General features: G+C 46.9%; 1 protein-coding gene across 1 annotated transcript in view; it reads right to left on the bottom strand.

Annotated features, from left to right (window-relative positions):
* LOC144163351 (uncharacterized) overlaps positions 1-27,203 on the bottom strand; it is a 307,376-nt gene that overhangs the window by 190,669 nt on the left and 89,504 nt on the right. Inside the window, exon 3 of the mRNA XM_077694301.1 lies at positions 26,765-26,987. Coding sequence (XP_077550427.1) covers positions 26,765-26,987 — 223 coding nt within the window. The remainder of the gene's footprint in view (positions 1-26,764; positions 26,988-27,203) is intronic.

Raw genomic sequence — 27,203 nt, forward strand, 5'->3', positions numbered from 1 at the left:
GTACAGGGGACAGTTGTAACTACATTTCGTTGCGTGCAGTAGAACCGCTTTTGATAAGTTATTTAAAAGACCGCAAAAAAAAGCAGCGGGGTAGCCGGGAAGGGCCTCAGCAGAACTTATTTGAGTTATGCATGTTGAACTCAATGGTTACTGCCCAAGGAGCGCTGCTTAATGCGAATTTCTTTTTATGGTCAAGTTTAAACAGATTTCGCTGACACCCTGAACCAAAAGTCGGTAATACGAAAAGAGAGAAGGAGGAAAGGGGATTTTACAAACCCTTTCGCACCCGTCAGAAAAGTAGGCTGAAGCAGATTCGTTGCCGCACCCAACCACGAAGATGCCGCTCCATCCTTCTTCATCATCATCATCATTATCATCATCATCAGCCTACTTAGGTTCACTGTAGGACATGGAGGAAAGAAAAGGTTAGGAGAGGCCCTGACATCACATTTGTGAAGCCAAGGCCCACCATGACTTCAGCCCACTGAGCCCAGCACTCTATCCCATCATCCTTTGCTGTCTCCGGTTTGATTTGACTAACATGGCGTCGCCCTGCCCTCCCGCTTCGAAGCGAAAACAGCTTCGTCTCTAATTCCTCGGTGCGATGTCATGTTCTAAGCTGTTGATTTCGCCTTCAATTTGCCCATTCTAACCCTCACCCAAAGTTTCAATTGAAAATCGGCCTTCGTTTTTGAGATAGAAGGACGATTTTTCAGCTCTTAAGCCTGGCAAAGTAGCCTTTGTCGTCGTCATAGCAACAGGCTCGCGGGATGGCGAACGCAGACGACGGGAGCATTGTTTGGGGTCACTGCGATCTTAGCGCGCTACGTATCAGCAGCGATAAATTTCACTTCACTTCACAACGAAGAAACACAAAGTGAGCAAAGAACGAACTGTGGCTCTCGCCAATGCTGAGCGAAGGGAATTTTCCCGAGAGGTCGCCAGCGGCGGCAGCGGCTTGCTCCGCCGATCTCGACGCGACGTAAGCGCTGTTGCGGCCGGGGCCGCCTTCGGCCCCGGCCGCAACAGTTAAGGCCGCCTCCGACGGCGGAGTTTTCAAACTGGCCTAATCTAAAAACGTTTGTCGTAGCGACTGCACTGGTTTGCAAGCGTAGCGAGGCAGCCACATAACAAGCGCCTAAAAAATTTGTCCGTTCTATTCGCCCAAATTTGGCCGCCGCAGTTGTAAACAAGAAAGCGACACTGTCCATAGGCTCAAGAAAAATGACGTAACTTCCTTCACACTTTTCGCAATGCATTGGGATGCTAGGGGCCTCTCCTGAGTATTCTTTCCTCCATGCTGTAGGACGAAGGCCTCCTCCTCCTCCTCCTCCTTCACGCCTACACAAAGGCTTCAAAAATTCCCCTCGCACAAAATCTCACCACGTTGTTCGGGTTAACAAAGTACGCAGCTGCGTCAGCATTTCAAAAATTCGTAAAGCAATCTCGATTAACACGTGAGTAGAGAAATGCACAAGCTGGTGTACAATAGCTGCAGCTAGGGGTCCCAGAGGGTCCCATAAGAGGGAAAGATCAAAAGCGGTCTCAACGCTTCATCATTCTTTTCGCGCCAAGAAAGCCCGTGAAATTAACGCCGTCGCCAGCACGAAGAAGTGCTGTGTCATCGGCTGAATGCAGCAGTTACGCCGTGATTATTAGTGGGGCGGTTCTTTGGGGGCTCTCATCTCCCTTGTCATGTAACGCGGATAGACGTCTCCACACACATGACTGTTGGGGAGAGTGTAAATCCAGCTCTTCATCGACGACTTCCAAAGCGCGCGACCCCGTACGGCCGAGCTCTTGAGAACGCAAATACAAAGTTTTGTACTGTAACACCCAACAGTCAATTCCGTTACTTTTTAACACCCACTATGGCGTTATCGTGGTATCTCTTTTTTGTGGTTGTGCAGTTTTTATCATAGAACGTGGCGGTTCCAAGCAAAAAATTGTCGGTATTAGGAAGCAGAATTATCGTCATGAGAAGGATGAAAAAAATAGCGACGGTTACGGTATACGATGATGAAGGTTTGTAATGTACGTACGCACGTACTCCGCGACCCACCCTCATCAATGAAGTGATGTTCATTACGGCGATAAAAAATTCATGATCCAAACCATCCCCATCGTAGCACACAGAGAATGAACCACCAACAGGAACAACGTACATTATTTCTAGCACAAAGCAATCAAGAATAGCTCTCCTGCAACCATGAAGCATAGCAATAGAGGCTTCCAGCAGAAGCGGAGACTTATATAAGGCTTTAAGCTTAAACTATCTTGCGGGAACAAATGAAAAAGAAAAAAAACAATTCAGTGTCCTTCCAATCTGTGCAGGTGGATGAACAGTGGAGCTGTTTGCGGTTATTTGTCGGCGGCAAACTAACAAACTCGCATGAAAACCACGCCGTCACGCCGGAGAGGGGTTAAGCCAGGTTGCAGCCCCACCAACGCCTCGCGTCTTCGGACACGCGGTAATAGCGATCCCGACGGCCACTGCGCTTACGCTTGGCGTCCGCGACCACATCGTCGTCGGTGGTTTCCCTCCGCCGCGTTCGCACCACTTGGCGTCCTTTATATATATATATATATATATATATATATATATATATATATATATATATATACGCATCATAGACGCAGTCATTATTGCCACTGCTTTTCGGCTACACTTGAAGGTGTGCTTTATAGCGCCGAATGGGGTGATTGTCATTTTCGTATACGATACAGGAATACGATACAGGAATATATATCGTATACAATATATATATATATATATATATATATATATATATATATATATATATATATATATATATATATATATATATATATATATATTTGTAAGTAGGCTTCACTGTGTAACAATAAATAGTGTGGGAAAACCAGCTTACACCGATCTTCCCGAAGTCGGCTTCACTGGACAACATGAATGCCCCGCTGAGAATAGCGTTTTCCAGGGGGAATATACAACAAACTTGTATCAATGTGTGGAGCGCCGTAGGCGTACAGGTGTCCCATGGAAGAGGGTGAGGCGAAGTGAGAAGAAGGAAGGAGAGGGGCGGCTTTTTTAATACTGCGTACGCGGAAAACGCGGGAGTGTGCCTAAACAGCTCCACTGTAGAAATTATCTTGAAATCGGAGCAAAAGCCCTTGGCTTTCTTATTAAGGTTCATCGACCTGAAAGACGAGGAACTTCGTCTCACCTCAGCTTTCGCGCGTGTGTGCCCGAAATTTCCTCAACTCCGAGGTAAACAAGACTTTTCACAGGGCAGCTGCAGGGCCCGGTGTGAAAGGAGACGGCGGACGAGCGTAGAGAGCCACGACTTCAAAGATTACGAAACGGGGAAATTTTAGAGACGTGAGCATTTTAGTTTTCCTTCCTTGTTTTTTTTTTTCCCCTCTGTAAGCTGCCTTTTCTTCTCGGTGTATTCAAGGATACTCCTGGGTACATACTTAAAAAGCGCCACGCATAGCGCTGACGCTCTTGCTCGCTCAAGGTGTGACGTTACGGTAGGCGGGAATGACGCATGGAAATACCTCAGAGCGTCTGCAGTCAACTTCTTCAAACGGCCCTCCAAAATTTCCCTAGATGCACTGGTAAATACGAACAGCCTCACCGATAGCATTGATAATTTATAATGCCGCGGCTTGAAACGCACACAGAAAACATCAGCCACACCACCCTGTGAAGGTAAAGTTAACCAGCGAAGCTTTTTAGCAAGCGACATTGAGTTGGCACAGAGGATAGCAAAAAGTTATGAGCAAATTTTATTTCCCGTGAGTGCAGACCACGGTCGACCCTAAGAAAGACACGTACGTAATCTGGCACACTTTCATTTTGACTCTACTGATCTTGAACGTGATAGCTATTCAAAACCGACCTACTTAAAATTCACATCTAAGTGATCAAACGTATGAGCTTGAGGTTCAAATAGCGTTTTGAAGGGTTTTGAAAGGGGTACGACTGGTGCTAGTACTACACACACACCGGGGCGTTCGTTTTCCAACGGCTTTAGCATTAGCATCAAATAGGCCGGAGCTTCTGTTTGCAGGCATGAAGAAAACACGGAATGCTAGCCATATAAGCTTCGCTTAAAATGTGCTCTTGCCTTTCCTCAGGTAGACGACAAACTTGGAGACTAACAAAAAAATTTCGAGGACCCCTCAACACTACTTACGGATTGCGAATGAAAAAAAATTTATAATGTCCAATTGAAGACTCCGAGGATGACGTGGCACCGAAAGGTTACGCCTCCGTTGTGGTCGCCGCCGTGTTCCTCGACGCCGCGGGGACCTTGAACAAAGTGACCTGAAGAAGCGGCCGCAGCACCGGCAGTGAGTGTGACTGCTGCGCCGGTAGGTTAGGCCAGCGCGTAAAAGGAGCCTTCACAGACCGCCCCACAGCACCTTGAGCAGTTTGGTTTGCCCCTTAGAAACGATGGGATGGTGGTTGTCATATGCTTGTCACTGCGCGTCCCCGGGTTCGCCTCTCTCTGCATGTCTGCCTCGAAAGTTGTCTCGCTTTAGGACGTGGTTCGCGTTGAAGTAAGCAATGAGCGGAATTTGATTGATTGACTGTGGGGGTTTAACGCGCCGACGCAACGCAGGCGATGAGGCGCGCCGTAGTGGAGGGCTCCGGATTAATTTTGACCACGTGGGGATCTTTAACGTGCGCCGAAATCTCGCGCACACGGGCGTTTTTGCTTTTCGCCTCCATCAGAAAAGCGGCCGCCGCGGCGGGAGATGAACGGAATTCATTATTATTATTATTATTTTGTATTTTATTTTGTATTTGAGAGATGTGTACATTATGTTTCGTGTGTTTCTGTTTCCGTGCGCCAGCACAAAGGCCCCCCCCCCCCCCCCGGCTGTTCCTGGGCACGCAAATAAATGATTGATTGATTGATTGATTGATTGATTGATTGATTGATATTATTTTTTTATTGTTATTATTATTTGTGTGCCCCAAGGCTCTGTGTTGGGCCCTTTGTTATTTTCTATTTTATAAACGATGTGTCAGCTGCAATCAAGAAGTCTTCGTTCCTAATCTATGCTGACGACATCAAAATATTCAAACGTATTGAGTCCGCCGAGGACTGTGTTTCCCTCAACAAAGATGTGTCCTGGTTCTCTAAATGGTGTTCAGAGAATAGATTGAATCTTAATCCAAAGAAAACAAAGGCAATCTCTTATAGCCGAAAAACAAACATCCTTTACTTTCCTTACACCATTGACGGCGGCCCCCTGTCTAGAGTTGATGGTATCAGAGACCTTGGAGTGCTCTTTGACAGCGTCTTAACTTTCTCGCCCCATGTCGATCAACTTACTCGGCGGGCTCTTCGCTCTCTTGGTGCTGTATGCAGATTTGCACGGGACTTTCGGTCTCCTAATTCATTCCTGAAACTATTTGAAACACTTTGTATTCCTCAACTAGAATATGCCTCTGTCGTGTGGAATGGAACCTGTCATTCTAACAGCAAACGTATAGAGCGTGTTCAGACCAAATTTCTATCTTCGTGACAATATACATGCATCGTTTTTCCTCTGGGCCTCCCGAGACTGCCTTAGCAGTATCCAGATCCCCATTACCTCTCTCTCCACATACTTTTGCCATTGATCCACCATTAGAGTTTCTTAATCGTCTAATTTTGGTTGGGATACCTTTTTATCATCCTTTGGGTTTATTTTTTATTGCTTTTTTTTCGCTCGTCTTTCTCGTTGACTGTTTATATTGTGAGCTTTCGCTGTGTATTACTGCCGCATTTCGTCTTCCTCAGTGCGCCAGAACCAAGGCCTCGGCTGTTCCTGGGCACTCTAATAAACATTGATTGATTTATTGATTGATTGATTATTGTGACATTAATGCACGTAGAAACATGGCCCAACCAGCAAGTCAGACTCATTCTGTTCGTAGCATATTTGCTCCATGGTAATGCAGCAATCCACATCATGGCATGCGGCGATACCTGAGAGAAATCAGTAAGTTGCGAGCTGTGAGCGACTTGCGGTGCAAAAATGCGCGGCTTCGAAGAGCACGGGAAGACGCGGATTGTAAAACCCAATCTTCCGCGGATGAACTGCTACACTTCTAAAGAAGTGCACTGAGTTTATTGAGATGAGTACTGCTCACAAAAGTGGGGCGGCTAGCGGGCTGCGATTCTTTGAGCGCTGTAAACAGGCGTAGCGCTGAAGAAGAGCGCGCAGTTCCGCGTACATAAGGCGCGGCGAGAGATGAGCCACCGGCACGCAAGCAGAGCGTAGTCGCTCACAACACGGAACGTTTCCCCTAATAAAAAGACCGTCACCATTACGGGCAACCTCGGGACGACCATTACGCGCGCCTTTGAGGGAAGACCGCAATGAAAACCATAGAACGCCCAGCCAGCGAGGGAAAGTGTTCGTCGATGCTGTCCGCCCCGAGTAGGAAGCGACGTCGTCATCGAATCAAGCCCAGCCCTGCAGACCACGGCGCGGGCAGGTCAAAAAGAGAGGCGACATCCATCATCTTCGCAAGGACCACTCGAACGGTCAGCTACGACGTTCGCGTACTTCTCGGCGGCCTCCTTTCGGCCGCGTTCAAATCGTAGCGGCGCCGCAACTCGCGAAGATGCGCCGCCATTGTTTGCCCGTCTGATGGCCGCGTTAGAGCGGACTGCGGCCAGGTGGCGCGGCCGGCGGCCTTGTGGGCATGCGCGCATTTGCTCTCGGGCTGGCGCGTTGTTTGGTCGTCCCGACGCGCTGACCGGCTCGTCTGCCGCTGGCCGCCCGCGTGTCTTCCTTTTTCCTCGGCGTCTGGCGCATGCGGCTGCCAGGACCGTGCGAACCGGGGCGTAATGGCAATTTAATTGCCCCTGCGGCGCTGGACGGCGGCCGCGTGGCGGCAGCCGCCGCAAGAAGAGGCGCCGCTGGCCTCGATAAGCCGCGGTATTGTGTGCTTTATATAAACGCAAATGCTTCTTTTCTTTTGCACTTTGCGATGATGCCTCTTTTGGCAGTGTAGGATCAAGGCAGCGGTGGCCACATCAGGGCTACGCCCACAGGTATATACGTATCGTAGTCATCGCACACACAGTAAACCCTGGAACGACGTGTAAACCCTGGAACGGTGGAGCGACGGCTTCGGGGCAGAAAACTGGATTCTTTATAGGCGATATTTCATTAAAAGCGACGTAGCTATAAATACAGTTGCTGTGTACGTATGTTCGTGTATATATATATATGCGTTATGCGGAGTTCGTGGGTCCGATTCCCGCTTCCGATCACGGCGGATTTTTTTCTTGACTGATTTCTTCATTCCTGTATCACACAAAAACAGACAATTACTTTATTCGGCGCTAAAAAGCACCTTCAAGTAGCCGAATATAAATCCGGTGCGGTCTTCGTCGGAGGACAAACACCGGATCCCAGTCGAAACGTTAGTTTTACCACCGTTTTCACACGTGCGTCCAGCCTCTCATGTATTTTTGAAACTAAATCCCGGAACTGATTGATCGCAATATATATATATATATATATATATATATATATATATATATATATATATATATATATATATATATATATATATATATATATATATATACAGTGTGTTGCGACGGTAGTTGGAACACTTTAAAAATTTTTCCTTAGCGAACCACCGTTCTGTTCGCGCTCAAACTTCACACGAAGGTCGCATTTTGTGGTCTATTTTGTTTGACACCGGGAGCAACGACGGTACTTACCTGTTTATTCTGAAAATAAACAAAACCGATTTCCGCCTATGGGAAAATGGCGGCGATTTGGACGTGCGAGCCCGAAAACCGGGTTTTCTGATCGTCTGCTAGCTCATTTCTAGGTGCATTTTCTGATCGTCTGCTGCACCATTTGGCTCCGTACGTGGATCCCAAACGTGCGTTTCACTCTGAAGGTGGTTCCGTCGTTCCAACATCAACTTGCGCTGGCTCTCACATCCAAATCAGCCGCCATTTTCCCATAGGCGAAAATCGTTTTTATTTATTTTCAGAACACACAGGTAAGTACCACCGTTGTTCCCGGTATCAAACAAAATAGACCACAAATTGCGACCTTCGTGGCAAGTTTGAGCGCGAACAGAGCGGCGGTGCGCTCAGGAAAATTTTTTAAAGTGTTCCAGTTATCGTTGCAACACCCTGTATATGTATTTTTTTGCCGGAACTGAACCCGAACCCGAACCGTTACTTTTTGAGCACGCTGAACGCGAACCGGAACTGAACCGAAAAAATAAATAACGGTTACCGGTTCATGCCGAAACGGTTCGACCCTCCGTTCTTTATATTGCACAGTCAATGCAATTCAGGACTTTTTTCTTTCACGTACCATCAACTTCGTAAACGCTCGCGCACATTCCACGCCAGACAGTTGAACACTATCACGCTCTATGAAACAATGTAGCAATGGTCTGTTGCTGCTAAAACCACGAACATAGTGCAAGCTGACCAAACGAAATTTCATTCTCGGCAGCTTGCAGGGGATATAAAACGACTTTCCCTTCCCTAGCTGAGACTTTGTCGGACCAATCAGGCTGCAGGAGTGCTCCACTGCGCAAATGGCGAAAGCACACACCCGATGTAGGCAAACATTTTGCATTTCATAATTTGTTTAAAACGTCCGACACCTGCAAATTGTTAATACTTGACAAGTGTGACCGCACGAGCTGCTCAGCGGCTAAGCCATTTGCTGCTGACCACAAGCGGCCTCGATCTCCCTTCCCCACGACCGTTTTTCTGAAGTAGATGGAAATCGAGAACGTCGGTGTATCGAGATTTTGATCCACGTTTAATATCACCAGCTGGTTAAAATAAGTCTGCTGGCATGCAACATAAGCTGCACCTCGAAGCAGAGATATAGCATGGGGCATCAAATGCGCCAGTTTTTTTTAATGTGTTTACACGGAAAACAACAAAAAGGAAAAGGCGAATCACGTTGTTTTAAAATATTAAGCAAAAAGTAAGTAAAACGGAATATGTAAAAAAAAAAAAACATCCAGAGCGTGGATATTGCTCTATACATTTCTTTGCCCTGCCTTTCACAACAAAACGTGTCATCAATGCGAAGAAAGTGAGTTCCGTGGTCAGTTTTTGGGGACAGTACAGTGGACAAGTTCCGTTTTTTACAGATACAAATGACAACAGATATGTCAGGGAAAACTGTTAAGGTGCGGACTTAATCCCTTGGTAAGAAACTGCAGCCCTCGACCTTGTCTTGTAAGCAGAAAGAGTAACAAAGTAGACGACACGTGCAGAAAGGTAGGCCGGTACCTCACACTGTCCCATTCGCCCAGCGATCATCTTTTCTGCTTGTTCTGCAGTTTTGTCCCTTTCAGATCCGCTTTTTTTCGAAGGTGCACTTGTACTGACTGCCCAACTCGCTGCATTACTTCTACTGCTACTCGTTCCGGAGGGGAGTACTGCTGTGCGTGAATTAAAGAGCGCCTAACTAAAAAAGTTCCATCTCATACTCCGCGCGTCAAATTTCCCTTTCAGTTTGTAACAGCATAATCTGTTATAAGATTCCGCAATGTAGCACACGGAACGATGGCCGGGGTCAGGCGGTACGATGACATAGAGATTGTAATGCGCGCATCCGGTATAGCTATCGCAAAAAGAATTGCAGTGGTCAGAGCAATAATGCAGTGACTGAGCGTTAACTACTTTTAACAAAAGTGTGGATAACACATTCGAAAAGGTAACAGCTAACAAATTATTCAGGGTGACCAAATAATCTAATTCATTAGTAGTATTTACGTGCCTATTGTAGGATTTTTCTGTTTTGTTAGAAATATAAAAAATGTGCGCCATTGGTATTAAGCACGCACTGGCATGTGAACGAACCAGTACGCAGGCCTAAATTTAAGGCTTCAAGGTTAGCGTGATGGGCGGTTTCATAGTGACGATTGCGATTTCAACAAAAAAGGAAAGGGCAGAAAATATATCCCACCATCATATCTCTTGGCGGTGGCGTCATGAATAGTCGCTAGGACAACATAAAGTCTGAGCGAGAAAGTAGGCGGTGAATCGTCACCGCTTCATCTTTTTTTCTAATATATCGTGATTGTTTAAAGTTTCCTTTGCAATTTCGCCGCTGCCTTTGGGGAACAGCAGCATTTTGAATTTTTGTTTGTGTTTTGATTTGACTGTCGTTTTAAACTACTAAATGATTTTTTTTCTAATTTCAGTGATAATTCAACTCATCGAACCGGTTCGCGAACCGGTTCGGTACGTGATTTTGTCGAACCGGAACTTAACCGGAACGAAATTATTTCACCCGAACCCGAACCGTAACCGAACCGAAAAAAATACCGGTTCGGTTACGGTTCGGGTTCGGGTGAAATAATTTCGTTCCGGTTAAGTTCCGGTTCGACAAAATCACGTAGCGAACCGAAAAGTTTACTGACGTTTCAGGGAGAGTCCTCTCCCTGAAACGTCAGTGAACTTTTATTTTTATTTGTAATATCCTTCTCGTGTGTCTGTCTCTACTAACCTTATATATATATATATATATATATATATATATGTGTGTGTGTGTGTGTGTGTGTGTGTGTGTGTGTGTGTGTGTGTAAAGAGAGAGAGAGAGAGTCGGCGGCCTCACTACTGAGTCCACTCACTGAGACTCATTTGGGCTTAAACTCACGCGTGACTTTGAGTTTAAGTGAGCGCAAGGCTGCTGTAGCATCGTGGTCGTGAGACCAAGTGATCCCGAGTGAATTTTAGCCCGACTGAGTTTGAGTACCCTGAACCTAGATCAGTTCTGTCAATTTTCAGTTCTGGATACATTTTGAGTTTTCAGCCCGAGTGAGTTTTGAGTCCATTATGAGTTCTGAGTTCATCTTGAGTTTTGAGTCCATTTTGAGTTCTGAGCCCGAGTGAGTGCTGAGTTCATTTTGAGTTCTTAATCCATTTGAGTTCTGAGTTCATTTTGAGTTTTGAGTCCGTTTTGAGTTCTGAGCTCGATTGAGTTCTGAGTCCATTTTGAGTTTTGAGCCGGAGTGACTTCGGAATTCATTTTGAGTTTTGAGTCCATTTGAGTTCTGAGTTCATTTTGAGTTTTGGGTCCGTTTTGAGTTCTGAGCCCGAGTCAGTTCTGTTTTGCGTTCGCTCGGAGTTTGAGTTTATGGGAGCGTAGGTAAGTTGCTCATCAATGTACCTGCTTGAGCACGAGTGAGCGGTGATTCCAAAAATAAAGTTGTGAGTGAATAGAGCCGGTCCAACTTTGCCGAGGTATGCTGATGATAGTAGTTACACATTTTATGATTTCAACATTGCGCTAGGGTGATGTGATTTTTTTTTCAAGCACTCCATATTTCGTTTCCAGCGAGATACGATTATGCCAGGGCTGCAGCCCCAAAGATTACGCACGTGCGTTCCTATGTCGTTAGTTACCTGATTTGCTTCACTTGCGTAATACTGCGCAAGTGTTTGCGTCAGCTAGGAGGCAGCTATGATAGTTGGCTGTTAAGTTTCATGCGTTGCTTTGGGCTCGGAATTCGGGTTACGCGCGGGCGCGGCAGCATTCGCGATCCTCTAACATGCGATTGGGGGGTGTCTGATCTTCAAAAGTTTCTTGCGGAATTTTCATTACGATCACCACTTGCTCTCTACCACGTTTTAGAGGCTGGGTGTGTGACTGATAATCGAATAAAGAGGTCATAAAACATGCTTATCCTGCCTCTTCCTCCTGATGGATACTCTAAGAAGGTAAGGGAGGGTGGTGGGAAAGCACATGGCGGCGCTTGCTTGCTGCTTCTTCGCTTGTTTCTGTGAACGGTTAATGATATACTAGGGGTCAAAAAGGAAGAGGTGAGCGCCAGCAGGGGGGGGGGGGGGGGGGGAGGGGGGGGGGCGTTTCTTCTATTGTTTTAAATGAGGTGTCATCTGAAACGTCCAGGCGACGGCAGTTAGATATAAGAATGACCGCATCATGATATAGTCATGGTGAGTGATAGATCGGGTGAAAATACAAATTGATGCCGCTAGGGCGTGCAAGGTATCAAATTAAAGGTCCTGATAAAGGGAATCACGCGGCATAAACAAAAAAAGCTACCTAGGTACAGTATTCAGATAGTCGTAATGAGCCATAGGTTGGGTTAAAATTAATAATGATGCCGCGAGGGCATTGGGTGGGTGGGGTGGGGGAATCAAATTAAAGGTCAGATGAAGAGGAATCACGTGGAAAAAAATTGCTTTATGGTTATATCATGAGATAGTCATGGTTAGCCGTAGATTGGGTTAAGACTCAAATTGATGCAGCTAGGGCGTCTGGGCTATCAAATTAAAGGACTCGAGGGAAACCACGTGGGACAAATGCAAAAATGCTTCCTGATTATTATCATGACATAGGCAGGGGGGGTCAATGATTGGGTTAAAATTCAAAATGACGCCACTAGGGTGTGTGGGGCATTAAATTGAAGGTTGCGGTGGCAGAGATCACATGAGACAAACATGCGTTATGGTTATATTATGAGATAGTTGTGGTTAGTCACTGATTGGGATAACATTCAAATTGATGCCTCTAGGATGTGTGGGGTATCAAATTAATGGTCTCGATGACGGTAATCACGTGGGATAATTATAAAATGCTTCCTGGTTATTGTCATGAGATGGGCATGGAGAGTTATAATTTATACAGGGTTATTATTTATACAGGGTTATAATTTAAATTGATGCCGCTGGGCATCTGAATGTCAAATTAGAGGTTTCGATGAGGTGAGTAACGTAGGACAAATAAATGAGATGCTTCCTGGTTAAATTCATGAAATAGTCATGGTGAGTCACAAATTGGGTTAAAATTCGAAATGACGCCTCTTCGAGAAATGACGCCGTCATCGAGAACTTAAGGTCTCGATGACGGGAATCACGTGGGACAAATAAAGTAATTCTTCATGGTTATAATCATGAGACAGTCATGGTGAGTCATGGATTGGGTTATAATTCAAGTTGATGCCGCTAAAGCATGTGGGGTATCAAATTGAAGCTTTCAATTTGGGACTCACGTGGGTCATATAAATAATGCGTACTAGTTATAGTCATGAGAGAGTCATGGTTAGTCAGGATTGGTTAAAATTCCAAATGATGCGGCTAGGGTGTGTGGAGTATCAAATTAGAGGCTTCGATGAGCGGAAACTCGTGGGCCGAAATACAAAAATGCTCTCTTTTATACTTATGGGACAGTCATGGTGAGTCATGGATTGGGTTAAACTTCGAAGTGACGCCAGCGGAGCGTGTTGGGAATCAAGTTAAAGGGGCCATGCAGACAAAATGCTAGTTTCAGGCACACTCGAGCCTGAATCCTCTTTGTCATATACACGCAGCCTATATAAAGGGGTTGGTATCCAATACATACTTAAAGGAGCCATGAAGACAAAATACAAGTTGGGTTTATTAGAAAGACTGTTTAGTCCCGATAACAATGATACCAATATCATCGCAATCTTCGAACAAATAACGGAGATATTAAAGAAAACGTTTGAAGCAGTCGCGACCCCCTAGCCAATTTCCCGCAACTTTTCTATGACGTCACGGAACCTTGTTTGTGCGATTGGCGGCCGCCTAGGAGACCTGTCGCGACGACACATGACTGGACGTCTGTAATGGGGCCTCTAGTTCCATTTGACCGCATCACTTGAATGCTAAGGTGCAGTTAACGCACTGAAAATTATGTTTTATTGTTGGCCCGTATGACGTCATTCTTGCTCATAACACGTCACTGTGGCGCAAAATTTGAAAGTTTTTAAATACTTCTTGCTTTTTTTTCGTTAAAAAAACATCTTTTGTGGCTCTAATGGAGCTGAGTGAGATACTGAATCCTCGTTCTTTCAAATTAAACGAAGTTGTATTTTCTCTTCATGGCTCCTTTAAATTTGCTTGTAAGCGGTGCTAGACCTAGTCTAGCAAGTATTCCTCAATTAAATATGCAGCGGGACTTACTTGATCATGTCTGTCTTACCAAACGCGAGAATTTGAGCACAGGAAACTGCACCCGTACGTTTCGCGACCCCGCGTGAATTTTCCGAACTCTGAATCTATATGAACTCTGAGTCACACAAGCCCGTATAAGTTGCGAGTCCAGTTTGAGTTCTGAGCCCGAGTGAGTTCTGAGACTCAGAAGAAACTCGGGCTCAGAATTTACAATGGACCCGAAACTCAAGATGAACTCAGAACTCAAATGAACTCAAAACTCAAAATGAACTCAGAATTCAAATGATTGGTTATGAGGTATAACGCACCGACGCAACGCAGGCGATGAGGCGCGCCGTAGTAGAGGGCTCCGGATTATTTTTGACCACCTGGGGATCTTTAACGTGCGCCGAAATCTCGTACACACGGGCGTTCTTGCTTTTTGCCTCCATCAGAAAAGCGGCCGCCGCGGCCGGGAGTCTAACCCGTGACCTCGTACTTTGCAGCGCAACGCCTTATAGCCAATGAGCCACTGCCGCGGGTCAGAATTCAAATGGCCTCAGAACTCGCTTGGGCTCAAAACTCACATTGGACTCAGAAGTTGAGTCAATTTGAGTTCTGAGTTAATTTTGAGGTTTGAGTCAATTTGAGTTCCGAGTTCATCTTGAGTTTTGAGTCCATTTGAGTTCTGAGTTAATTTTGAGGTTTGAGTCAATTTGAGTTCCGAGTTCATCTTGAGTTTTGAGTCCATTTGAGTTCTGGGTTCATTTTGAGCTTTGAGTCTATTTGAGTTCTGAGCCGGAGTGAGTTCTGAGCCCATTTTGAGTTTTGAGTACGAGTAAGTTCCGAGTCCGTTTGAGTTCTGAGTTCATTCGGAATTCTGAGTTTAGTTTGAGTTGCAGTGAGTGGTGATTCCGAAATAAATCTGTGAGTCATTTTGAGTGAGCCGGGCCAACCTGGCCAAGGTGTATATATATATATATATATATATATATATATATATATATATATATATATAAGGTAAGTAGACACAGAGACACACGAGTAAAAAGTTAAAAAATAAAAATAAAAGTTTACTTACGTTTCAGCAAGAGGATATTCAGAGGAGTAAGCGAGGTGCGGTGACACAGGAACGCGTGAGGGCGTTAAGGTTTTGAACGGGGGTATTTTCAGAGCTACAGAGAGCATTTAGAAAGGAAGGAGCTCATGGTGAATGTCAACTGAATGCACAGAATGCACTGAATGCACTGAAGATAACTGAATGCACTGAACATACTGAATGTCAACGTATACGATTATCGCCGATTCGGCGGTAGGTGTAGCAAAACGGGGGCCTGGAAACCAAACCGGTAAGCTATCTCCGAAAGCAAAGCGTGTATCAAAATTCCTTGCGTCAAAGCCAACTTTGCCACGCTCTTTGCGACGAAGCCAACTTTGCAACGAAATATAACTTTAAAGCGAAGAAAATGATGTCCGTGGCCGTGGACGGACCTTATCATGTTACTATGCGTCTCCGTACGTATCTCCTAAACAGACATGGCCTCAGGCCTCACGCGACCCCGCGAAGTTGCGTAAATAAAGACGCCATTCCAATGCCAGAGCAAGGGCGCTAAAGGGTCACTGGGTCGTTTAATGCCCATTATGTGAGGGGGTGCTGACGCAAATACTCAACGGCCGGCGTGGTGTTTTAAAGTGTCGTTACAAGCAGAGATAACGGCATCAACAATATAGCGAACAGTATAATGCTAGTTCCCCTTGTTACGCCACACCCACACATGAAGGCGGAAACACTCGTGACGTAAAAGGAGTGCGTCGGAGTAATGCACACTGTAAAATAATTTAAACCCTATTTACACCCTCACGGGTGTAAATCCTTGTCTCTAACACCCTTACACGGTGGTAACAAAGCGCCCTTTCACCCAACACCCTTAACCCAATAACACCCTTTCACCCAATCAGAAACACAAAAATACACCCTTTGAAGGGTGTTTTGTCCTGAATTACACCCATTGATAAGGTGTTCTTTGTTTTCTTTAGGGTGTAACGGTGTTAATTACAGACAAAAACGGCGTGAATCATTTGCAGTGTAAATGACGGTGCAACTAGTGACTCCCGCTGCCAAAGAGGAACTGAAGCATTCAAGCCCACTTCCTTAACGGTCGTTATATCCTCTCGTCTCAAGAAAACGTTTTTCTTAGTACTGGTGCCCTAACGGTAGCAGGCCTGTTGTAGATTAAAGATTTTATTCACTCATTCATGAAAACTGAGATTTCAATTAGCAGGAACGTATTCTCAAGATTAATTTGCCCGTTTAGCAGGGGTCCGCTCTGTCTACGCTTCTGTTCATCCATCCGGTGCCCTCAATCAACGCGCGTTTCAACCAGCTACCTCAACTTTCCGGTTGGAGCCTCAGAAACCGCAAGCTCCCAACGAGATCCGCGCGCACATCAGCGGCGATCAATCATTCCCGCCCGTTACGGCACACCTTGCTTGACCAAGCCAGCGATCAAACGACCGTGCAGTTACCGGTACCGGCCTTCATCTCCGCTAAACCCGCGGACCTTGGAGCCACCGCATTTTCACGCGGCATCGATCTAAACTGCTCGGCTGCAGTCCCCGTCGTTAAGTAATTGGATCCCCGTTTTCAGACGTGCCTGCACAACTCGGCGCTCACCCGATGTAGGTCAGGACGCGCGCGAGCCACGTTGGAGCCGCTCATTATATAACGGGAATCTTCCGAGCGCGCGAAGCCGAAAACATGAGAGAGGCGGCGAGTGCTTGTTGCGCACCGCTGGGCGGGCGAAGACTGACGATCATGGCCGACGAACACCGCCGCTCCCACAGACGCCGTGAGCGAAGAGGAGCGAACGTACGCCATTCATCACGACATTCGCGGCCACGCATCCTGCAGAACCGCCCCTCCGACGGAACGGTTGCTGCGATTAATAGTTACCCGTGTCGCCTGCTGCTCCACATACGTAAGGGTGCGCCCGCGTGTCTGACAACCGGCATCGTTCCTGGTTCGGTCCCTTTTGTTGCTTCGGGATGGGCGAGTGCTCGGTTAGGCCGACCGCCGATCGGGCACGCGCGAACACGCCGGATTGCGCGAGCTACATGCGCCCCATTCGCTACCGGACGCCGGGCCCATCCGTCACGGGGCCCCTAAGCGGACCAGGACGAAGAATTACCAGCGCGTGGTTCGGAATGCAAGATTAATAGAGCCCTCCATTTGGTGCGGTCCTCCGATGAGCTGATTCTTGTTTTGTGTGACTGAACGAGATGCGGAGATCTAATCTTAGACTTCAGTGCACGCCTTGAGGAACGTGCTGGAGTGAGCTGGTATAGATACATTCTAGCGGACCAAGGCCAGTGGGCTTTGTATGGAAATCAGTGCTTGTAAGCCCACCAACTCGCCCGAGAAATGGAATACCGGACAGAGGAGTCAGAGCCACGCGCCATCACCAGCTATAGCGACATAACGCAATACTATAAAGAACAAAGAAAGCGGTTCCCTGACCCACACAAGTCACTGAACAGAAACCAACTATCAATATACAGACAGATACAGGCTAGGTCCTTTCCACACCCTCTCCTTCAAAATAAGATGTTTCCTGAACGCTACACCCGAAATTGCCCCTTTTGTAAAAAAGAACTCGGCACGCTCCGCCACATAATCGGAGAATGTGATTTTACCAAAAACACCCCTCCACCCCTCAACCATTCCCCCACTACCCCCTCCCTCACCGAGCGATGGGAGACCTTGCTGATCAGCCCCTCTCTGGAAGACCAAATCAAGCTGGTTGCCAGGGGACAAGAGGTCAGAGAGGCATATGCGTCTCAAGAATAGGGAACCACTCCCATCGACGACGCTGGGAGAAGACGTCGTAAAATCGGTTTCAATAGAGTTATTTCTCTCTCTCTCTCAGTGCTTGTAGGAAGCACGCAGAGAAAGACGGGTATGATGGAGACACGGAGCCCTCATGCACTCTGCTACAGGGCACATTGCACAGGGAAGTACGCCTTCCGATGTTAAGAAAGTACGGGTGGCTTTGCCAGAAGGTTCTGGTCACATTCACAATGGGGCTCTTCGATTTACAGTCCAGGACTCACCGCGGACTCCCCGAGAAGCAGTCCGGCATTCGATTTTCCCATGCATTCCTATGGCTTCGGGGAATCCTCGGACTACCCGCGGGCTATCCGCGGTGAGTCCGAGACGGTAAATCGAAGAGCCCCAATATTTTCCACGCCACTTTTTTTTTTACCCCTATAAGCATGACAAAGACAGCTGCTCTTGTAAACGATGACACCTAGGTTCCGTTCAATAGCGTGTACACAGCACATAGCATGGAGCTTACACAAAACTATGTTTCCTCTCTCTTCAGCGGCGGACTGTCCGGTGGACTGCCAAGAACGGCCACACCACGCATGCATTAGTTTTCTCGAGACCACACCTATTCATTACTCCTGCCCGAGAATTTACTGATCGTGAGCAATATGGCGACAGAAAAATTTTCAGTACCTGTTGTAAACCGACATACACAGGATATATATTACGAGCGAATAAACAATAGAGCGCAAAACACGGGGTGAAGGAACACCTGGGTACAACAAACGGGCGCTAAATTCCAACCAAATTTTTATTTGAAGAAGCAAAGATTTTTATGCATCGGAAAGGGATTGTCTTTCGCGCTGTTGTTTATTCAATATGTTATACCAACTCGCCCACATCAAGCTGCTCCTGATTCAGATATATTACGGCACTGTGTACGCGGTAGGTACAGTATTTTCGCGCGTATAACGCGCTCAAGAAATGCGAAAATTTCAGGGGTGAAGTAGAGGTGCGGATTATATGCGAGGTATTTCCTTTGGTGCACCTTCACCGCAATGCCCGTTGGGCCGTGATGCCCCTACAGCAGTAATAGAGAATGAGCAACTGTTATTCCATTGACAGTGCTTATTTTGCCCACACAGCTTAACAATATACCAACCTGAAAAGATGTATGCGGCAAGTCATCTAGTTACGTAGTCAGCTGGGGAAGTTCTCATAAACAAATGTGTAATGTTGTTTGAGTAGTAGCTTTGGTCTATCCTTTTATGTATAAAATATGCGGGCAATACGCGGGGATATATTTTTATTCGTCGACGGAAAGTGTGGGTGCGGGTTATATGGAGGGGGGCGGGGGGGGGAGGGCGGGGTTAGGCGCGAAAATACACATCGTCTGGAGCTGCTGCAAAGCTCTGTGTTATGCGCTTTGAATGTGCCAGCGAGGTGAGAGATGTGCTAATTTCTCGTCACCGAAAACTGAGTCGGGATGGATATCTTCCCCTGGGCGAATGCAGGATATGATGAAGGCTGTTATAGATGGCCTTCCGAGCTGCGAATTGAAAGCCGCTGCCGAGCACCTTCCCCCCTCCAGCGTATTTAAGGCGAAAGACTTAAGTGTCCCATTCTGAGAAAAACCGTACTTCTTTTACTATCAAGAAAACGGCCTCCGCTGTAAACGATAAACAAATAAACAATGACGTGTGATCGATGGGATTTGCACAATGATCTCCAGTGTAGGAGCAGTGTGTGTTACCGCTCCGCCATCTCTGCCCGTTGCCAGAGATGATGATGACGATGATGGTGATGTCCCCAATGTTTTTAACGCGTACCCAGAAGGAGAGATTGGCCAGGGCTAATTTATTCACTGATTGTACTTCGATCATCATCAGCAGCAGCCTTTTCAGGTCCACTGCAGGACGAAGGCCTCACCCATTGACCTCCAGCCGCTTCTGTCCTGAGCCACTCGAGTCCACAGTTTACCCCTGAAATTCCGTATTTCATCCCTCCATCGTGTCATTGTCCTTCCCCTTCTTCTAGACTCGTCTCTTGGTATCCACTCTGTTACCCTAATTGACCACCGGTTCTCAGTTCGTCTCACTAAACGACCAGCTCAAGTCCATTTTTTTATCTTTATTTGAACTATGGTATCTTCTACTCTAGTTCGTTCTCTGATTCAGGTAGCTCGTTTCTTGTCCCTGAGTGTTATTCCTAACATTATTCGTTATGGCCCGTTGAGCCGACCGAAGTTTGCTTTCTAGTTGTTAAGTAAGGCACCAAATTTCAGCTCCGAATCTCATCACCGGCAGTATGTACTGGTTGTATATTTTTCTTTTGAGTGACAGAGGTATAGCTTACTTTTCATTTTTTTGTGAGTGCTTGCTGAGTGCTTCCCAACCCACACCTATGCTGCGCCGTAATTCTCTCTCGTGGTTGGGGTCCGCACTAACCATCTGTCCGAGGTACTTCTATTCTTTTACTTCTTTCCTAAGCTGAAGGGGACGTTTGTGGCTGGCTTATTCCTGATTGCTTTAGAATTTTATTCATGTTTATTTTTATCCTCACCGCCGTGCTTTCTGATTGTAGTTCCTCAAGCATTCTTTGCAGGTGTTCTGCAGTGTCACTCAGCAAAACTATGTCGTCCGCAAACCTCAAATGGCTCAAGTATTCTCCGTTAATCCTTAATCCTATTTAATCCCATGTTTTCCCAGTCAAGCTCTCTAATTACCCCCTCCAGACATGCTGTGAATAGCCTTGGCGAGATGGTATCCCCCTGCCATACTCCCTTTAAGATAGGAAACTTATCGCTTTGCTTGTGGATGGTTAATTATCCTGCCCGTGCATTCCTCATATGTCTTCTAGAAGTCTCATGTACGTGTCCTCTATTCCCTGGTGCTTTAGTGCTTCTAGCACGGCTGCAGTGAGTACGGAAGCAGACGCTTTCTCGTAATTTATAATTACCATGTAAAGGGGTTTAGTGTACTCTGCGGATATTCTTATCACTTGATTGATGACATGGAAGTGATCCATGATTGGGTACCCTTTCCTAAACCCAGCCTGCTCTCTGGGTTATTGGGAATCCAGGCTTTCGTCTATGCGGCTAACTACAACGTTGGTAAACAGCTCGTAAGCAACTGAGAGTAGGCTGATGGGTTAGTAATTCTTGAGGTCCTTGGGATCTCCCTTCTGCAGAATCAGAATAATGTTGGCGTTTTTACAGGCAGTGGGCATGAGTCCAGGCAATGAGTCTTCAAGCCTTCCGAAAATAGTACAGCAAGCTTTCCCAGTACAATATCTCCTCCCTCCTTCAAAAGATATACGGTTATGCCATCGTCACCTGCAGCTTTTATATTTTTTTGGTGCCTATCATCCTTTTCAAAGAGCCTTTCCAACTTCATCTTTGGTTACTAGTGGGACATCGCAAGTTGATCTTGCCCGCTCAGTAGTTCCCCCTGGTCTGACGTCGCATGCATTGAATTTTAAAACACCTATTTAATCCCCCAAAAGAGAAGGCTTAAACAAAAGGTGTTGTCGTTATCGCTCCTCTCTTAGTGGCAGATAGCCACTTGACGGATTGACCTCGAATCCGGTGCTTCGAGGGAATAATGAATCCGCTTCACATAATTCACAAAACTTTGCACTGGTAACGTGTTGTTGTTGTAAGACCTTTATTCGCAAAGTGCGCGACTCCAAGCCATGGGGAAAGAGGGGGGATGTAGCTTGAGTTCATGCTGTTGGGGGCTGAGTTATCGGCCTCGAGAAAGGCTCGCACACCTACGGTGATCCGCAGGCCGTAGTAGGCCGTAGCGAGCTACGTTGAACGTGTGAGTCCACTTTTTAATGCGAATTCAGCTACAGCGACTAGAGTGGGGTTGTCTAGAGAGTATGGGTCGGCAGGGGTATTGGCAACAGAGGTGGGGGGTCAAAGTTTGCGTATCACGTGAATCTAGGGCAGTACCAAATGAAAAGTTGGAGAACTGCGGGGGTGAATATCTGGCAATAGGTACATTTGGGTGTCATTGTGGGCTTATTTGCACCACTTGCGGATAGTTTCGCGTGCGCAAGAGCGATTAGCGAATAGTTTAATGAAACCATCAGCGGAAAGTTGTAGAATACTGCGGTTCGCGTAATGCCTGAACGTGATGGAACGTAAGTAGAAGAAAAGAAGCCGGTTGGAGTAATTCGCCTCGAAAGACAAAGAAACCAAAGTGAACAAAGAGACGCAAATACCATGTAGCAGTGAAGGAGTCGTTTACAGGTATACATGTCAGGCTTCCGCTTTTATTTCGCCTTCAAGGCACGTCAGCTGACTTAGGTGATACAAGGATTTTTTTCAGCCATGCAGTTACTCCTTCTTAATTTCACTACAGCCCTAGAACAAACAAATTTAACGAGCATATTCCGGTGCTTTTCTGAGCACTCACGAACATCAAACAGGTATCTGTTATTTTTCCTACAGCTTTTCCCCGTCTCCATCCACCCCCAAACGATCTCATTCTTTCTGCTTCAAACATAGCGAGTGTCATCCGACTCTTTCCCTGCAAAAAACGCTTTTCCGGATGCTTCACAGCGATAAACTTGTGCTGGGCTCATATGCTGCATTTTAAGAGGTACACAAAGAGGAAATGCAAGAATGGGAAAGCGTGCGATATTTACTGTCCTGTGTCTATTCGTTAGACTTACCTCCATTTCCCGTTTTCGTATTACCTTTCGATTACCTCCTGAAAGTGTGGCAGGTGAACACAGCACCGCCTCATTGCCGTGAAGCACCAGGGACACAAAAAGAGGGTGGACGATTGAGTGATCTTTTGCTTGGGCGAGCCCACACAGATCGTATCAGACGACCGCAACGACAGTCAGCGAACGATCAAAAAAGATTGCTCGCAGTGGTGCCCTGTGACATATAGCGAGCGTATACCGTGCGTAGTGTTAAAATTGCGTAAGTATAAATGGTGTGAATGAACGCGCGCAGTGCCGGTCATCCCACGCGGGCGCGTGCGGCTATACTTGGGCTCTTTTTGGATTGCGTGTAGTACATTTAAGTAGTGTGAAGTCGAGACAAGTTCAGCTAAGTTAAAGTCGGTCTATTTCCAAACGCGGACCCAGTTTTAAAAAAAAATGCAGTTTGTACGTTTTTACATCTGGGTGTGAGCACTGCCTTTAAAAACCGTCGATGTTCAAGCTGGAATTTTGCTGCTGTAGGGTTTGGTGCTGTAGGAAACAGCATTTCCTCGCCATACGATTAAGTATTTAGCAACCCTGGTTGAGCACACTCGCTAAAAACCTCCGAATGGTTATACAATCACACTATCGGCCTTCAGGCACACGATAGGCGTGGCTGCAGATCTTTGGGAGAGGCCTTCGTCCTGCAGGGGGCGTAACCAGGTTTAAGATAAACATAAGGATAAAGGGTGAAGAAAACTCGCAGTGTTTATGAGTGGAACCTCCTGGCCAGTCCCAGGGCCGTAGCTTAAATTGGTTATAAAGACAGAATACAACGGTGTTCAGTTTGAAAGAACAACAGTTCAGCAACTCAGTCAGCTCTATTCCAGCCATGAAAAACATTTTTTAACAGAGAAAACGCAATCAATATAAAAAGAACTTCAAATTTCGCGCCACAGTGACGTTTGGGGGTAGGAGAGCGACGTAAAAAGGGCCAGCACTAAAAACAACCTCATCAGTGCTTATAACTGCTTATCAGTGCTTATAACAACCTTATAACTGCATGGTAGCATTCAAGCGATAGGATCAGACGAAACCAGAGGCCCCACTGCAGCCGTCCAGTCATGTTTCATGGCGGTGGCTTGAAGACGGCGGCAGCCAATCACATAAACGAGGTTCTGTGACGTCATGGAGAAGTCGCCGGAATGTGGCGGGGGAGTCGCCACTGCTTCTTCTGTTTTATTTATTGCATCGATTATTTGTTTGAAGTTTGCGATAAAATTTCTGTTTTTAATATTCGGACAACACAGTGTTTTCAATGAGCAAAACGTGTATCTTGTGTCCACGGCCATGCACTACCTGCCCGACCTAGCACGGGGTTCAAAGTGACAGCGAGCGTAATGCATTGAGGTTATGAACACCGTTGCATTTAAAAACGACAGACATGTTTGGCACATGCTCGGCGTTAACAATTTCTGCTTTTCCCTGCCCTTCAAGGTACGCCTCAGAAGACTGGTACGGTGCGACCGTCGTAAACGCGTTATCCATTGAAGGTACCACGGCGGCGTCTCACTAAGTTCGCCCTGACGGCAGTGTGCCGTACTGTATTATAAGAGCTTAAATAACATCAGCTTTTTTTCAAAACTACCGACCAACACGTATTCGTAAAAGAGAGAGGGGGAAGCGAATAAACATCTCTCTGTCATTCTCTCCCAAGAGGACATTTTAACGCTGTTCGCTTCCGCACTAATCATCATATTAATGAAATGTCAGCGCAATCAAAGAAAAAACGGTCGCAAAAATTTCACGAGACTCTTGCCATCAAACTCTAGCAGATAATTTCGGCGCACAAGCTTTGTTGGGAGTCGGCTTCATTTAATTTTACGGTTGGCGGTAAAACCAGTAAAACCACGCCGACGGCGCCGTCGGGGATAGGAAAGGAGCGCGGTGGCGCCATCACGTGAGCGACGGAAGAAGCAGAGCTGGGGCAGTCTCAAATGAGGTCAATGGCGCAGTGCCGCTGCGGCGTACATTTAACGCTTCAGGGTGGGTGGCGCCACGTCTTAACGTCGCGAAGAACTCCGCAAAGGAGCGGGCTTTTTAATAAGAGCTGGCAAACTTCTCTTGTGCCAGTCACGGAATATCGTGCGAAAACTCTTTTAGAAAGCTTAACGACGACGGCTCCATGTATTTTTTCACGCCTGCAAGCATGAAATCCAGGGAATTCAAGTGTCTTTGAGGCGCGACGTGGTGGAAAACGAACGTCCCGGTGTCCGCGCTACGAACACGCGGTAACCACCAAAGTCAGACGCCGTTCAGAACATGACTTGCACGTGAAGCCTCATCACTTGGATATGCATACTGAGTAAGTTAGGCAGTAATAGACACCATTTTCAAGATCAAAACAAGACGTTTACCTCAAGCTTATACATCACGCGGATTTACACTTTGAGTAGATAAGTTATCATTGTCAATAGGCACCATTTTCGACATCTCCAGACAATTACACTTTGAGTAGATAAGTTATCATTGTCAATAGGCACCATTTTCGACATCTCCAGACAATTACACTTTGAGTAGATAAGTTATCATTGTCAATAGGCACCATTTTCGACATCTCCAGACAAAATATGTGTGTGCGTGCATGCACGCGCAGTTGTGGATGAGCAAAGTGAGAAAAAAAATTGCTCGTAAATTTCAACAAAATTCTGTGTCCCCTTAATGTGGTGCGCTGAAAAGCTTCGCTGGCCATCCACCATCTCAGAGCGGAATGGCTCATCAGTTTTGAGGGACCAAATTAACCGCTTTCTTGCACCAGGTTTAGCATTGCTGGGCCAAGTGTCGCCAGACAGGCATCAGGGTACCGCCACTTAGGCACTAAAGTCAGGAACGGCGGCCATTTTAGTGTCTATCAGTGTTGCGAGATTGTCGCATCTACGCCCTCGCCGCTAACTTCGACAGCGTCGTTTGTTATCAACACTGTCGAGGATGCAGTGAAACGGCATCTCCTGACAAACGTCTGCTGCTGAAATGCTCCTACACGCGCTATCTTTGAACCGCGTTCAGAACGACGTCAGTCGCGCGCAGCCGCAGAGCAGGGAGGACAAGATAAGTCTACCAGAGTTGACCGACTAAAACACATAAACAACAAAATGGCGGCGGCCATGAACCGTCGCAGTGAAAACAAACGTCACGTAATGCGAACTGACCAATTATAATGCCGGCGACATGGAACAATAGAAGAAAAGAGTGCCAATACACTGTAGCCTTATCTAGTGACACTAGCTGGGCCCTTGTTTGATCGATTACTAATCAAATGCTCTTCGCTCGAGATGTCGGTTTGAGAGTGGGCATGTTACGATATGCGCATATTTGGGTATGGCTCCAAGCGCAGATGTTCCTACAGGTGTACTGCATTCACGTAGATTATCGTCCTCCGAAAGATGGGTTGTGCTTCAACATTCACCATAAAGCGTAACTTCAGTTTGTCTCCAATAAAGACACTGCCCGTCCATTCACACGTCATCCGCTCCTCAGAGTAGTAAGGAGTGAAACAGTGTGTAGAAGTGGGATCCCGCTTCGATGAAAGACAACGGCGGCCGTGGAGGCAATGAGCAGTTTTCCGCCTAAGGGACAGAGACGTGACATCCTGGCGAATCATGATCCCTTTTCGCAACAGGAACGCTGGCGGGTCGGTCATCACCCACCCCTCACACCAATTGGGGGCTGACTGATGACGAGCGTGCGTGTATAGAATACAGCTATTACTTCCCTCACTACTGTGCACTGAATTACTTCCTTTAAGAGAGGAACTAGTGCCTAAAATGGCGTTTCCTGAACTCCGCGCGGAGTCCTTGTCGCCATCCGTGCACAACAAAACGAGGAGCGCGCAACTGTAGAGTTACCACAGTGAAGTGGCGGCGAGAAGAGCTTCAACACGGACGCACTGCGCTAATAATTGCACAAAAGTTTAACGAACAGGTGCTGGCCAACAGCTTTCTCCGGCCAGGCAACATTCTGGCCAGGCAACATTGGCCATACTGGCCAGGCAACATTCATGGCCTTTTCCTACATACAGTCATGAACTAAAAGCGATCACGAAAATATGAAGCAGAACACACAAATAGCGTGATTTCTTTCCATGGAAGCCAAGCTTACGCGTGTCCTGATTATAGTAACAAAGTCGGGAAATGTGGCTTTCCGAGTATACGGACAGCGCGCCATTATTTGCCCTCCAAGAACAGTATCTTCCAATTTCGCGTGTTCTGGTTCGTGTTTTCGTGTTCGCATTTCCTTTGTCCGTGATTGCAGTGCACTAACAGTTTTGCGTTGAGCTAAGCTTTCGATTCGGAGCGTGGCGACGACTCACCGGGCACCGGCGAGGTGGGCAGCGGCGGTGGGGGCGACGATGGCGGCGAGTCGGAGTCCCGGCCCAGCGGCCAGCTGATCCTGTGCGAGCCCGGGTTGCGAGGCGGTAGAGGAGGCGCCGGCGCCTCCGTGTCGTCGTACGCCACGTCCTCCTCGTCCTCCGGCCTGGCGAACACGCTGAGTCGGGAGGACACCCAGCTGTCGATCGTCTTGCGCCGCACCGCCTGCGGTCAATGGACACGTGGCCCGCCGGGGTAAGAGTCGCGAAATAGCTGTCTGCCACGAGATCTTTCAAAAAGACCCTGAAACACTTCTTTTAACACGAAAGTGTTTTATTTCGGGATACACAAACATTTGAATGACGTCATATCCGTCACGGAAGTGATGCCAGTAGAATGAAGCAAGCGGCCTGTAAAGGGTGCATCCCCGCACACAGGGTC

The sequence above is a fragment of the Haemaphysalis longicornis genome, unplaced genomic scaffold (genome assembly GCF_048455015.1).
Source record: "Haemaphysalis longicornis isolate Haplotype H1 unplaced genomic scaffold, Haemaphysalis longicornis Haplotype H1 scaffold_12, whole genome shotgun sequence".
NCBI lineage: Eukaryota > Metazoa > Arthropoda > Arachnida > Ixodida > Ixodidae > Haemaphysalis > Haemaphysalis longicornis.